General features: G+C 38.6%; 1 protein-coding gene across 8 annotated transcripts in view; it reads right to left on the bottom strand.

Moving 5' to 3' along the window:
- Positions 1-15,068, bottom strand: part of PAN3 (poly(A) specific ribonuclease subunit PAN3) — a 162,245-nt gene that overhangs the window by 109,695 nt on the left and 37,482 nt on the right. For 6 of the 8 annotated variants that reach the window (XR_004966055.1, XR_004966056.1, XM_036299362.1 and 3 more), the window contains exon 5: positions 13,856-14,017. The exons of the other annotated variants lie outside the window; for them this stretch is intronic. Coding sequence is in view for 4 of the 6 variants with exons in the window: in XM_036299362.1 (XP_036155255.1) it covers positions 13,856-14,017 (162 nt within the window). In the remaining 2 variants the exon portion in view is untranslated. The remainder of the gene's footprint in view (positions 1-13,855; positions 14,018-15,068) is intronic. 8 annotated transcript variants of the gene reach the window in all.

Genomic DNA, 15,068 nt, shown 5'->3' on the forward strand with positions numbered 1-15,068 from the left:
CAATGTATATCAAAAAGCAAAGTCTGTATCTGGAGGATAGATGATAAATTAACTTTTTCTATTTTTATTGATTTCAGAGAGGAAGGGAAAGGAAGAGAGAGAAACATCAATGATGAGAGAGAATCACTGATAGGCCACCTCTTGCATGTCCCCTACTGAAGATTGGGGAACGAGCCCACAAAATGGGCATGTGTCCTGACTGGGAATCAAACTGTGACCTCCTGATTCATAAGTTGACTGACACTCAACCACTGAGCCACACACACCAGCAGGCACTATATGACATTTAAAAACAAAAAAACAGCCGAAACCGGTTTGGCTCAGTGGATGGAGCGTCGGCCTACAGGTTCGGTTCCGGTCAAGGGCATGTACCTGGGTTGCGGGAATATCCCCAGTGGGAGATGTGCAGGAGGCAGCTGATCAATGTTTCTCTCTCATCGATGTTTCTAACTCTCTCTCTATCTCTCTCCCTTCCTCTCTGTAAAAAATCAATAAAAAATAAATAAATAAATAAAAATAAAAACAAAAAAACAGATGAACTCCTCTTTTACTTAAAAGTTAATTACATGTCAAAGTCCTCCAATAACAGTAATCATTAATGGACATGGAGGCATATCACCTAGTTATTTCTCAATATTACTCTCCCTATTTATATGTCAATTATCCCAGTAAAGCTGGGGAGAAAATATTAGCCTCCCTAAAAAGAGAAAAAATATATTCATTTAGGTCAGATAATAAGTAGCCCAGGAAAGTGAAACCATCACAGCATTCTAGAGAGCTAAGAATTTCTTTATATAGCTCTAACTATCTTCTATTCTTATGTACATCTTCTTTCTATAGCTATACAATAGTAAAACCTATTTATCATGTTGCATAGTAACAGAGATTACCTAGAAGCATTCTATCTAAGCAATAATCCTGCCATATTTAATCACAAAACGTAACATATATTAAGATTTTTTAAGCATTTTTCCATAATGATATTTTGTCATAAAACTGTAACAAACAAAAATTTAAGAAAATGGCCCTGGCTGGGTAGCTCAGTTGGTTGGAACATCATCCCATATACCAAAAGGTTGCAGGTTTTAATTTCCAGTCAGGGCACATACGTAGGTTGTGGGTTCCATCCCCATTCAGGGTGCATACAGAAGGCAACCGATCAATGTTTCTATATCACACCAATGTTTCTCTCTCTCTTTCTCCTCTCTCTCTCTCTCTCTCTCTCTCTCTCTCTCTCTCTCTCTCTCTCTCTCTCCTCCCCACACACACACACCCCCACCCCTCTCCCTTCTTCTCTCCCACCCGTCTTCTTCCTCTAAATTCAGTAAAAAACATATCCTCAGGTGAGGATTAAAAATAATAATAAATTTAATAAAATATATAAGACATTCAATTATAGGACTAATATTAGGCCAGAGACTCATCTCACCAGCTAATCTTTAACCCAGGTTCATTCATTCAATTATTTGAGTAGCAACACACAAGACACTGTGCTAGGCACCGTGGAGAAAAACGATATACTAAATATAGCCACTGTGTTCTAGAAATCCACAAACTGGCATTTCACAGGCATAAAATGTGCAGTGAACCTAATTCCACACCCCCAAGTACTCAGAACATCCACGTATCAAAAAAATATTAATTATCTATAGTGTGCCTTAAACTGCTAGCTGATGAGGAAAGTTACATATATATTAATTAGAGCAATGTAAATTCTAGGGGAAAGTTACATTCTTAATGATTAAAGCTGTCTACTTTGATTATAAGGCCATATGTTTGAACTGAATTGTAAACGACAAGTTTGCTGAGAGAGAAGAGCACACCAAGCAAAGTGAATATTCAAAGGCAGAGGCAGAAAAGAGCATGGCACTCTTCTTGACAGTGCAAATAGTTCAGTAAGTCTGCAGCAGTAATCAGGAGAGGGATACCTTACAGACCTTTCTTAAAGATATGAATTTTGTTCTAATGACAGAGAACAGATGACAAAAACTAAAAACAAATTCAGATCATCACCGAGGTAATGGTGACTGAAAGATAAGGCCAGTAGCAGGAAACCAGACAAGAGACTACAATAATAACAGTCCAGGTAAAAAAAATAAAGGTAGGCCTAAATTATAACTCAGTGATATTAAAAGTGAAGACAATTTCAAAGTAGCACAACCAAGAGTTTCAGTGGCTGAAGGCTGTGGCCGATAAGGAAGATGGAAGAGTTAAGCGCTTACAATTAAGTAACAGTGTGATATCAATAACCAAGACAAATAGTGGGCATATACTTGTGAATGAGTGTGTACAGTTATGTGTAAGTGACAGAAAAGGTGTGGTGTTCATTGTACACATGGTGAATTTAAAGCAGCAGTTGCCAACCAGTGGTCCGCGGACCATTGGTGGTCCGTGAGGTCCGAAAGGTTGGCGACTGCTGATATAAATGAAGATGTTCAGAAGAAGTTACTATTTAGAGTGAGGATAGAGGAGTGGAAGAATAATAAAATATATCTTGGAGTTCAATGTGAATGGGAGCAGCTGAAGGAATGAAGATATGTGAAATCACCAATGGGCACAGGGTGGAATAAAAGAGAAAATAATCAAGGACAGAGCTTGGGAGAGTTCCTAAAGGCAAGGCAAAGTGGACAAGAGATTCCCAAAAGAGATCAAGAACAATCTAAGAACTAAGAAAATAAAAATTTTAAAGAGACAGGAATGGTCAACAATGTCAAATGTAGCAGCAGTCAAGGGTAGTTAGGTAACCTTATTAAAAAGAATTTTAATAGAGTGGTCATAGTTAAAGGCAAAATGCTAGGAATTAAGGGATAAATGACAGGTGAAAAGTAGTGACAATAAGTAGGAAGCCTTTCTCAGTCTATATCAGTTTCCCAAATGTACTGAGCACAGAACATTTCCTCATGAGCATTCTTTTGTTCTGGTGCTTCCAGAACGGGAGAGACTTCAACATGACATGTTTATAAGCTAGGAGGAAGAAATCAATGTCAAGGAAAAGACTGTCTAAAACTGAAAAGGGCTAAATTATAGAATAAATTGCAGAAAGAAATAAAGACAGGTTCTGAAGCATATAGTAAAAAAAAACACCCACTTGTCTGATCAGGAAGAAAAATAGTGAGCAAAGGTATGATTGAAAATGTTGTACAGAAGTAGAAAGCTGACACATGAAGTAATTCTTACTGACCTTTCCAACCCTTCTGAAAAAAAAACAAGTCATTTACTCAAAAGGGGTGAGGGGAGAGGAGAGCAGGTTTTAGGAGAACATTAAAGGTTTAGAATAGCAGCTACAGAGAACAGAAGAAGAGGGTATAGGTGTAATGGGGGAAAGTAATAGATATACGGTAATGCCATTTTATTATTGTTATTATTCATTTCAGAATGGGAGAGGAAGAGAGATATAGAAACATCAATGAGAGAGAATCACTGACTGGCTGCCTCCTGCATGCTCCCTACTGGGGACTGAGCCTGCAACCTGGGCATGTGCCCTTGACCGAAATTGAACCCAGGACCTTTCAGTCCACAGGCCAACGCTCTATCCACTGAGCCAAACCAGCTAAGGCGGTAATGCCATTTTAGCTGCATCATGGTTCTATACCTCTTCAAGCCCTGAGAGACTCTGAGCAGGTGGGTTGCAGTTTTGCCCATATATATCCAAACCCATTCTATCTAAAGTCCAAATGATCCTATTTCTTGGGGCCTAGGGACTAGAAACCACCTGAAAAAATACCAAAACTCATGACTAAAGATTCAAGTATACCCAGTACATTTACAAAACAAGCAACCAGAATTCACAGGAGAATTTTTGGGTCAAGAGATTTTAATGTGAGAATTCTTGTAATTAAACACTTCTTACAAGAAAGGCCATTTAATAAGACCAGAGAGGGGGGAAAACAGTAATACTAATAATTTCAACTTTAGAAAAATGAAAAACCTTGAATTCACATACAGATTGATCACGCAGAGGGAGGAGTAAACATTCTAGGTAAAGACTGAGAAAAGATAAAAGTGAATTCACAATTAGGTGGAATAAAGTATTGCTGACATGGAGTCTCAGGTAACCTTCCACCAACCATCTGATTGGTATTTGGGCTCAGATCATGGAAAAATACAAAATGAAGAAGCTTTATTACTTAACAACACTGTCAAGAAGTAATTAAAGTTACTACCAGGCTCAGAAAATTGAAAAATATCAAGAATAGTTGGATAATGTTAAACTTAGAATTCTAAAAATTGAAGATCCTCTAACATTTCAAAATAAATCACCATCCTATGTTCTAAATCAGTTGTGATAATAAAACTAAGCAGTTTATAAGTCCCAGAAAACCTATGATCAATTTTTTTAAAATATATGAAAATCTTAGAAGATAATGCCACAACTTGCATATATTACCTAATAAAAAAAATTAAACAGCAATATTTAGAGACAAGCAAAATACCTGAAGGGGCCCTGGCCGGGTGGCTTGGTTGATTGGAGCATTGTCCCATTCACCAAAAGGTTGTGGGCTCGATTACTGGTCAGGGCACATACCTAGGTAGCGGGTTCAATCCGCCAGTCAGGGCATGTTCAGGAGGCAACCAATCAATGTTTCTCTCTCACATCTATGTTTCCTTTCTCAATAAAAATATACCCTCTGGTGAGGATTAAAAAAAATACCTTAAGAATACAAAATAATAAACACATACCTAGTTTCAAATAGTTACAATCCAGTGGAAAAAGACAAATAGGTAAGCAAACAGTATAAAAACACAATGCAGTAAGTATTAAACAATACCAAGTATTGTGGAAACAATAAAAAAAAAAAAATTTAGCAGGGGTCCAAGATGGCAGCAGACAGGATGGCATTAAGAAAGAGAGTGTGAGTGAGTAAGTGAGCGAGCAAAAGGAGAGTGCGTGGATGTGTGGGGCATGTATGTGTGAGTGAGGGCCAGTTATATTCCACAGGGCTGTGGGGGACTGGTGTACCAGACTCCCCTAGCCAAGCAGCCTCTACTACCATTGAAATCTCTCTCGGGGCAGCTGGCCCAGCCGCAGAAACCGCACCATCTTAAGGGGGGAGAGCGGCTGTGGCTGGGAGCCCACCCTCACCTCCACCGGGGAGACCTTGGACACCACCTGGGACCCTACAGCCACACCAGCCAGGGACCAACTGCCATGGCTGCCAACCCACGAACAACGAGACTCTATCCTCCCTGACCACGGACTCCTAAAAAAGTCTGTCCTGGGGAAGACAAAACGGTGGCCAAATAGGCGGACAGGTCTGGCACCTTCTCACTGAGCAGACAGAAGGAATAGCTGAATCAAATAACATCCACCCTGAATTGGCGAAGTAAACACAGCTAGAGAGGCAATCCATGGATGGAAAAGTCAGAGTTAGCCAGGAAACTGGGAAACTGGTGGGATCGGGGAATCTGGGCTGGAGGGAGAAACACGTGCAGCCTGGACTGAGCTGAACCAACACCACGTCCCTTAGGGGCAAGTGTAACACTCAACTGTGGAAGGGTGTCCACAGGGCTTCTGGCAGTGGGGGACTCTAGACCTAAGCCCACAGCCATGGGAGGCTGCGCCCAGGAAGGCAGCCTGAAGTTCTGCACCGGCTGTGCAGTGCCAGGGGGAGAGAAACGCACAGCAGCTTGGGTGCTCTGTCTTTATATTCTCCTTGCTTTTACTCGCTAAACCCAGGATCTTTCAATTATAAGCATTCTCCCTGGCTGCAATGCAGGAGAAGGTGGTTGTGTGGAAGCTGGGGAACAAATTAGGGAGAGGCAATCAGGAGGCCAGTTCTGGAAGAATCCAATCCCTCCAACCCTGAACAGACATTTTTCTCCTGGAGACCAGGCTGCTCCTAGCAGCGCAGCGACACCCAGCCTTGAGTTCAGCAAGGAAACGAGGATTCAAAATATCCCCAGAGAGCCCTTGGGGGCTGGGTTGAGGGGCCATTTGGTCCCGGAAACTAATACAGAAACACCGCCACCTAAAGGCAGTGTCAGAAATAGATGCCTGTGTAAAGATGACTGAAAGCAGGCAGAGTGGTCCCGTCTGGCTGACACCGAGGCTGTGGCACCTGACACAGAGGAGATGTGGATCACTGGGAGCTCCAGGACGGTGCTGTCTAGCAGGAAGCCGAGGTGTGGCAGACAGAACAGTGGAGAGGGGTCTCAGACCAGCCCCCACATGGGGCATTAAATACTCAGCTGAAGCAAATAAACTTCACTACATTTTTTTTAAACTTTTACTTAAGAAACTAAAATTATTTTTCTTTATTTTTATTAGTAGTACTATTATTATGTTTTTAACCTTTTGTTGTTGTTTTTGGTTTTTTTGGATTAGTGCTCTACATTCTATTTTTATTTATTTTTTTAATCATTACTTTATCTCATTTTTTCCTTTATGCCAACCATTTCTTCCTAACTTCATCCTTTTTCATCCTGTTTCTCTTCTCCTGTTCCTGCTTTAGTCTTTCTCTCTCTTTTCACTCCTTGCTAAAAATTGATCTTCTTTATCTGCTTTACTGACGCATTACTATTACATTAGTCTCTATTGCAGTGGTTCTCAACCTTCTGGCCCTTTAAATACAGTTCCTCATGTTGTGACCCAACCATAAAATTATTTTCGTTGCTACTTCATAACTGTAATGTTGCTACTGTTATGAATCGTAATGTAAATATCTGATATGCAGGGTGGTCTTAGGCCACCCCTGTGAAAGGGTCGTTCGACCGCCAAAGGGGTCGCAACCTACAGGTTGAGAACCGCTGCTCTATTGGCTTACTCATATATCTAATTTCCTCTCCCATGCTGATGTTTCCTAACTCTCTCACCCTTTCCCTTCCTCTCTGAAATCAATAAAAATATATTTTTAAAAAAGAATATAAAGAGGAGCCCTAGCCAGTGGTTACAGTGTTGGCCAGTGCACCAGAAGGTCTTGGGTTTGATTCCCAGTTAGGGGCATGTCGCTGGGTTGCAGGTTTAATCCCTGGCCCCAGTTGGGATGTGTCCAGAAGGTAAACAATTGATGTTTTCTTTCTCTCTCTCTCTCTCTCTCTCTCTCTCTCTCTCTCTCTCTCTCTCTCTCCTCTCAGGAAAAAAAAAAAAAGGAAACAATATCCTCAGGTGAGGATTAACAAAAACATTTTTTTTAAAAAGGATGCATGGTGGGAAAGGTCAATGGGGGAGGGGGACATATGCAATACTTTCAACAATAAAAATTGTTTCAAAAAAATGTTTAAAAAGGATGCAAAGAGCAAAGTTTCAAAAATAAAAAGGTAGTCAGACATATTAAGTATTGAATAAAACTGCTGGATTTGCTAATTAAGGAGATCTCTGAGAAACTTTGAAAGCTGATTCAGCAAAATTTTGCTGGCACCAAACTGTAGGCACTGAAGGAATAAATGGGTGGTAAAGAAATCAGAGACTTCTGGTCAAGATGGCAGTGTACATAAGCGCAGCACTCACATCCTCCCACATCAACATCAAAAATTACAATTTAACCACAGAACAACCATCATTCAAAACAGCCTGAAATCTGATTGAATGTAAGTCCTACAACTAGAGAATTAAAGAAACTAGAGAATTAAAGAAATGAGACTGGTAGGAGGAACAGATGTACAAAATGGTCTGGTCCTATACCCAGGTGTGGCATTTTTTTTAACTGGGAGGAATATCTTGGCTGTGGAGGCCACCCATGAGGAGTAAGGGGTCCCAGCCCTACACTAGACCTCTCAGCCCAGTGTTCCAGCACGGATTATGGCTGAGTGACACAGAGTCTGCTGGAGTCCCAGGCAGTTCCTCTTAAAGGCCAATGCATGGACTTACTCACACTCATTCCCTCTGAGCTCCAACACTGGGGCAGCAGCTTGAAATGATCCAGGGATACACAGGAAGGAACTAAATTGACTGTTATCAGGGCAAGAACTAGGGGGTAGCTTTCTCCCAGACAAAAATGTTAGCAGAGGTCATTGTTCTGAGGCTGAGACCTCCCCCATCACAGAGCCAACAGGCGGGCACCATATTTGAGTTTCCATCAACCTGGCTCAGACTATTCCCCTGGCCCTCATGACACCCTGAAACCCGGCCGGACCCAATTTGGTGCCAGACCCAAACTGTTTGCAGAGTTCCTTCTATATGAATAGTATGTCCTTGCTCAGGCTTCAAACTTTTCTAAAATCTCTCAAAGAAGCAGTAGCTGGCCTCAGTGTGTCCCATGCCTCTCAAAATAAGATGCCCCAGGCCCGAAACTAGCAAAAAAATGCCTGCCTTGCTTCACAGCCTGGCCTCTCCTGGACACCTCCAAACCCAACACAAGTAGCAGCCATCTTCAGATAGCTCTGTAGCTCATGTCAGACACAGGCAGTAGCTGACTTTGCAACTCCAAGGAGGCCCCAGAGCCAGTGCACCCAGTGGTCAGCTTCAGACCATGCCACATTCTCAAGTGACACACTCAAGGGGCTGATTCAAAGAGCACCAAAGCCACACCGAAGCAAGTCCTGCTCCACAGGGGTGTCTCCTGCATAGCAGCTCTTCCCCTGTAGTTGCAGCTGGTCCTCACAGCCAACTAGCCTGGGGTCAACCCCTTCTAGTGATGTGAACAGTAAGCAAGGCTCAACTACATCAGGAGAGTGCACACAGCCCACACAGGGACACACCTGGAGTGCCCAGCTCAGATGTCTGGGGTGACTGAGCCACTGGACCCTACAGGACACCTACTACATAAGGTCACTATACCAATTCCAGGAAACATACCGGTTCTACCTCATACAGAGAAACAAACACAGGGAAGCAGCCAAAATCTGAAGACAAAGAAACATGTCACAAATGAAAGAAGAAATCTCCAGAAAAAGAACTAAATGAAATGGAAACAAGCAAACTACCAGACACAGAGTTCAAAACAATGGTTATAAGGATGCTCAAGGAACTTAAGATCTTTAAGTAACTTAGTAAGAACTTCAAGGAACTTATAAAGAACATCAATGACATAAAAAAGGACCAGTCAGAAATGAAATATACACTAACTGAAATGAAGAATAATTTATAGGAAATCAACAGGAGAGCAAAGGATGCCGACAATCAAATCAGCAATCTGGAACACGAGGAAGCAAAAAAACATCCAATCAAAAGAGCAAAAAGAAAAAATAATCCAAAAATATGAAGATAGAATAAGGAGCCTCTGGGACAACTTCAAGCATACCAATATTCACATCATAGGAGTGCCAGTAGGAGAAGAGAGGGGACAAGAAATTGAAACCCTATTTGAAAAAATGACAGAAAATTTCCCTTATATGGGGAAAGAAATACATACATGTACAGAAAGTGCAGAGTCCCAAACAAGAGGCACCCAAAGAGGCTCACACCAAGACACATAATTAAAATGCCAAGGATTAAAGACAAAAAGAAAATCTTCAAGGAACAAGAAGAAAGCAGTAGGGAGGGCCCATATGACTATCAGCTGATTTCTCAACAGAAACTTTGCATGTGAGAAAGGAGTGTCAAGAAATATTCAAAGTGAGCTCGGCCAGTGTGACTCAGTGATTGAGCATCAACCCATGCAGCAAGAGGTCACTGTTCAATTCCCAGTCAGGGCACATGCCTGGGTTTCGGGCTCGATCCCTGGTGAGGGCCATGCAGGAGGTAGCCTATCAATGTTTCTCTCATCAATGTTTCTATCTCTCTCACTCTCTCCTCTCCTATCTCTATAAAAATCAATAAAACATACTTTATACAAAAAAAAAATATTCAAAGTGATGAAAAGCAAGGACCTACAACCAAGATTACTCTACTAGCAAAGCTTTCATTTAGAACTGAAGATCAGATAGAGACAAAAAAAAAAAAGCTAAAGGAGTTCATCACCACCAAATCAGTATTACATGAAATGTTAAAGATCTTCCTTAAGAAGAAGAAGAGAGAGAAAGAAAAAAAAGATAAAAAATATAAACAATAAAATGGCAATAAGTACAAATCTATCAACAATTGAATTTAAAAATCAAAATAAGCAAGGAATCTAATGAACAAAATAAACTGATGAATAAAATAGAACCAGAGGCATGGAAACATGGAACAGACTGAAGAATCTCAGAGAGAAGAGATTAACCAAAGAACTTATATGCATACATGCATAACCCATGGACACAAACAGGGTGGTGAAGGCCTGGGGTGGGACGGGATCCGGGTGGAGATGGGCAATAGTAGGGGAAACAGGAGGACATCTATAATACTCTCAACAATACAGATTTAAAAAATAATAAAATGATAAAAATAATTTTGGGAGAAAAAAATCAGAGAAAAGATTGAATCTATTCAAAGGGTCCCCACATAGAAAATTCACAAACATAGTAATAGAGACCAGATTGGCATTATCAATATTTCAAACAGCCATATGAAAACTAAATTTCATTTCCACCAAGCTACAAAAGACTAAGAGAAAAATATTAAGCTCCTTTTATTCTCTAATTGGCCTATTACAGGTTGCAAATGTATGCTCGGTGGACAGGTTCTTTCGTATTATGAGATTCTTGGTAGAAAATAAATAAAAAGATTATTAAGCACTAAAAGATTGGGAATCATGGCTCTTGAAAGATATCCAGCACTAAAGAGAGTATATGCAATTATGAATAATACAGGTAGAAACCTTCAGCAAGAGGCTTTTTTGTTATTGTTGCCGTTTTAAGGTTTTTTGGGTTGACTGGTTTTCTTTTGTTTTCAGCAGCAACAGCAACAACAAAAACTACTAAAGATGTTAGTAAGATTAAGATATCGATGTAAAGAAATGTTTAAAGTTCCAGTTAAAGATCACTGAAAAAAAGATGCCTCAGAAGAAAAAAAAAAAGCTGACCTTACAAACGTTGCAGTCACGCATGAGTCAAGTCCATGTCTGGAAAACTATGTATGCATTCTCATCCTCAAAAAGTTCAGTCAATGAGTTAGATAAATAAACCAATTAAAGTTCTAATACAACTAGAGCTATATCACACAGAAACGTAGAATTTTAAGTCTGACAAACATGGGTTCAAATTTCTACTCTTCTACTAACTACTGCTTAGCCTTAATGTTACTTAGCTTCTCTGACAATACTTCATTTAACAATAACTTTTGTCCCATAAACTACTTCGAAGACCAAAAGAGGTAATATATGTAAAAAAATTAGTACAGTGCCTGGCACTAAGTAACCATTTAATAAACATAGCTATAATTACTAAAATAAAATATAGACAAATATCTCTCTGATTTTAGGACTGAGAAGACCTAAGTTTTAAATGAAAAGGAAATAAATGAAATAGGAAAGATTAATACATCTGGCTATACAATCCCTTTAAAATTTATGTGAAAACTATACAATATTGAAAAGTAAACATCACACAAAACTAAAGAAATATTGGTATAGTATTTATATAAATTATTTTTCTTATACAACAAGAAGATAAAAATCCTAAGAGTAAAAAATTATGTATTGACATACTCTTTGCTCTGCATAAACACCACCGAGTACCCAATTTAGGGAATCCACAAAAATAGTAATGGAGACCAAACCAGATGGGTATTTTCAGTACTTCAATGTAAGACTCACAGTGTGAGGTATTACTGCCCCTCCAATATTTATACCCTTAAAGGAAAAGGACTATTTGCAGCATAATAGTAGTATATGAAATGTAAGTCAGATAACACCAATTCAATCTTCCTCACACTGAAAGCAAATCTATTACTAGCTGTTTTAATTAAAAATAAAGCATAATTCTATCATATATTCTTATCCTAACTTAATAATTTTTCAAGTTGTGCTAAAAAGATGTATCTGAAAACTGCCACTGGGATAAGGGGACAGGGGCAGTTGTGTGAAGTTGAATGGCTATGCCTCTGTATTTATCAGTGTTTCACTCCACAACCTACAAGCAGTTTCAGTTCCACTTATATCTATTCTTATACAGTTCATGTTCAATTTATTTTCAGACTTTCTTTTTAAACCTGAAAAATAAGCCTGGCCAGTGTGGCTCTGTGGTTGAGCATCAACCTATGAACCGGGAGGTCACAGTTCATTTCCCAGTTCAGGGCGCATGGCTGGGTTGCAGGCTTCATCCCCAGTGGATACAATACTGAATAATAAAGGTAGAAACTTTCAGCAAAAGGCTTGTTTTCAGCAGCAACAAAAAAATTACTAAAGATGTTAGTAAGATTAAGATATTACCATCACTGATGTTTCTCATCACGGATGTTTCTATCTCTCTCTGCCTCTCAGAAATCAATAAGGTATATTTTTTAACTGAAAAATAATTGTAACAATCCACATCAAATCTCTCTCCTCTGATCTCAGACAAAAATTCAGTAAACTCTACTGCTACCCAGAATTGACATATCCAAAACTTTACACTTAAGTATATGGACCTAGCTGGTTTGGCTCAGTGGATAGAGCATTGGCCTGTGGACTGAAGGGTCCCTGGTTCAATTCTGGTCAAGGGCATATGCCAGGATTGCATATTGGCTCCCCAGTAGAGGGCGTGTAGGAGGCAGCCAATCAATGATTCTCTCTCATCATTGATGTTTTTATCTCTCTCTCCCTCTCGCTTCCTCTCTGAAATCAATAAAAATATATTTAAAAAATAAATAAGTCAATAAATTTAAGTATATGATTATGTGGACCCCCCCACACACACACCACTATATCTTTACATTTATTACCAAAACTTCAGTTGGGCAAATACCACCACATTTTGCAATATTTAAAATAACTTCTTTATTCTGTGTCCAAGGCAACATGGGTATTGCTAAGATAGTAATATTAAACAGACCAAAATATTGTGAAATCCCTTCATAATACAAGTTTATTGACAGAAATAAAACCAAGTTGCCAGCTTTGTTTTATCTTTTCGGGATATGGTACGTGTATGTGAATTACAGGCTTTTGGCTAGCAATATATTAAAAATACAAATTTACTCAGAGAGAAAAGATACTCTACTTCCAGCTAAACCAAAATTCTGATTAATAGAACTATATTATGTAATTACCAATTTTTAAAAATAAGACTATAATAATTATAATCCAAATTGAAATTGAATATAATTCAATTATTTTGTATGTAGTTCAGAATTTCATACCAAAGCTAGCCTTTGAGTTATAAAAATTCATTTTCATTATTCAGCACTCATAAGGCAGAGTCAAAGATTGAAATGTATCTATCATAACTCTGGGTCAACATACTACTGAAGGTGGTTTTAGAGCAAACACTTGACAAGTTTGTTCACATACAATTTTTATTTCCTAATAAAAAATGTACAAAAAAAACCCCACGAAGCTTCCTGTTGTTCAAATTCCAAATAAATAAATTTTCTATAATGAATTTTACAATATGATTTTTCAATGTAGTACCTTGAATAACTTCATGTATTAAAAATAATTAAGCTTGCCCTGCCTGGTATGGCTCAGTTGGTTGGAATGTCGTCCCATACACCAAAAAGTGGTGTATTCAATTCCCAGTCAGGGCATATATCCAGGTTACGGGTTCGATCCCCAGGCAGGGCTCATGTGAGAGGCAAACCATCGGTCGGTCTCTCTCTATCTATCTCTATCTCTCTTCTCTCTCAAATCAACAAATAATAAGATTTTAGATCTTATTAACTGTTAAAAAGATCCAAAAGGAAAAAATTAAATTTAATAAAAGAATAGGAAAATATACAAGCAGAGAAAGCTAAAAAAACAAACAAACCACCAAACAAAATCATTTTGTTGGTTAATGGGCCACTAGCCTCACTTTCGTTAAAAAAAAAATCACCTATGTATATCATCTAAGCCACCCAATCTCAAACCCACCATCCCACAGACACAGAAAGCAGCCAAAATATTCACTTTCAAAAAATGTCTAGTAAAATTATTTTTACCTGTAAATTGTTTTCTGTGAGTCTGTTCCACCAAACCATATTGATGGGTACTCCTGATTTACACCTGTCAGCAAGGCAGCCAATAGGGTTCTTTGCTTTTCGTGCCTTTGATCCCATCGGAACTAGCCTCTCCTCCAGCATCCCCAGGCGATACTTCCTTGGCTAGGAAAAAGAAGGAAAGAAACCAGGCCACTCCTAACATCCCCCACACTAATCTAAACTAGCATAACTAACAGAGAAGATACCAGGAATGGTGGAATAGAAAACAAAATTTCTAAGACACTCCCTCTAATTTCCTTATCACCACCCAGCATTTCCCACCCCCAACCCCAATACACAACTTCAAAATAACCCACAGTCCTAACAGGCTGAACAGAAATATTATATAAAGCAACAGATGTTTTAGAGACATACATTATAATCTAAGTTGGTAAGACTTTAATGAATAGAAATTAACGTATCAGCAAAACGCTTCGCAAAATTTTTTCCACTGGCACTTACCTATTCTCATTGCAATATGAAGAAATGGCTTCAAGGGTACAAAATACAAGTAAAAAATTGTCTCCAAATTATACCTTTTTCTGCTCCCCATATCACTGCCTCAATACCTACTGAGAATTACCCCACTTAAAAGAAGAAGCTAAAGCCCAAAGAATAGAGTTTTTAAAAAAATTTTTAAAACTCTATGCACATTAGACCAGAGTACAAGTCATTCTATCTGAAGTGGGCATTCAATTTAAAATATTCAATGAAAAGAAGTAATCTCAGACTTTAAATAAAAACACACAAATATCAACAGTCTTATAAATCTCAGTAATTTGAATAGACTGATGCTAAATAAACTGTCCAATAAAAGGATGAATTCACTGGCTAACAATATATATAATAAAGTTAGTAAACAATCTTAGTGGCTGGCAGGGTTTTTTATTATGGGAAAGTTAATTACAGTTTCCACCATCTTACTTCTCTTAATTATATCAAATTTGTACTAAATTGAATCTTAAAGGGAATTTGTATATATATTTTTCCTTTAAGGAATAATGACACATTCTTGAGAAGGTATCTAATTTAAGACCTGAAATTTGTTTACTCATTGTTCTGTCATAAGACTGCTAAAGCAAATAATTAACTTTCTTCATAAAAGGTGTCATAACCAGACAAATATATAAAAAATATTTATTCCAGAATAAAAACAATCTGAAGAAAACACTTG

Source organism: Myotis myotis, unplaced genomic scaffold, assembly GCF_014108235.1.
Source record: "Myotis myotis isolate mMyoMyo1 unplaced genomic scaffold, mMyoMyo1.p scaffold_m19_p_3, whole genome shotgun sequence".
NCBI classification, from domain to species: domain Eukaryota; kingdom Metazoa; phylum Chordata; class Mammalia; order Chiroptera; family Vespertilionidae; genus Myotis; species Myotis myotis.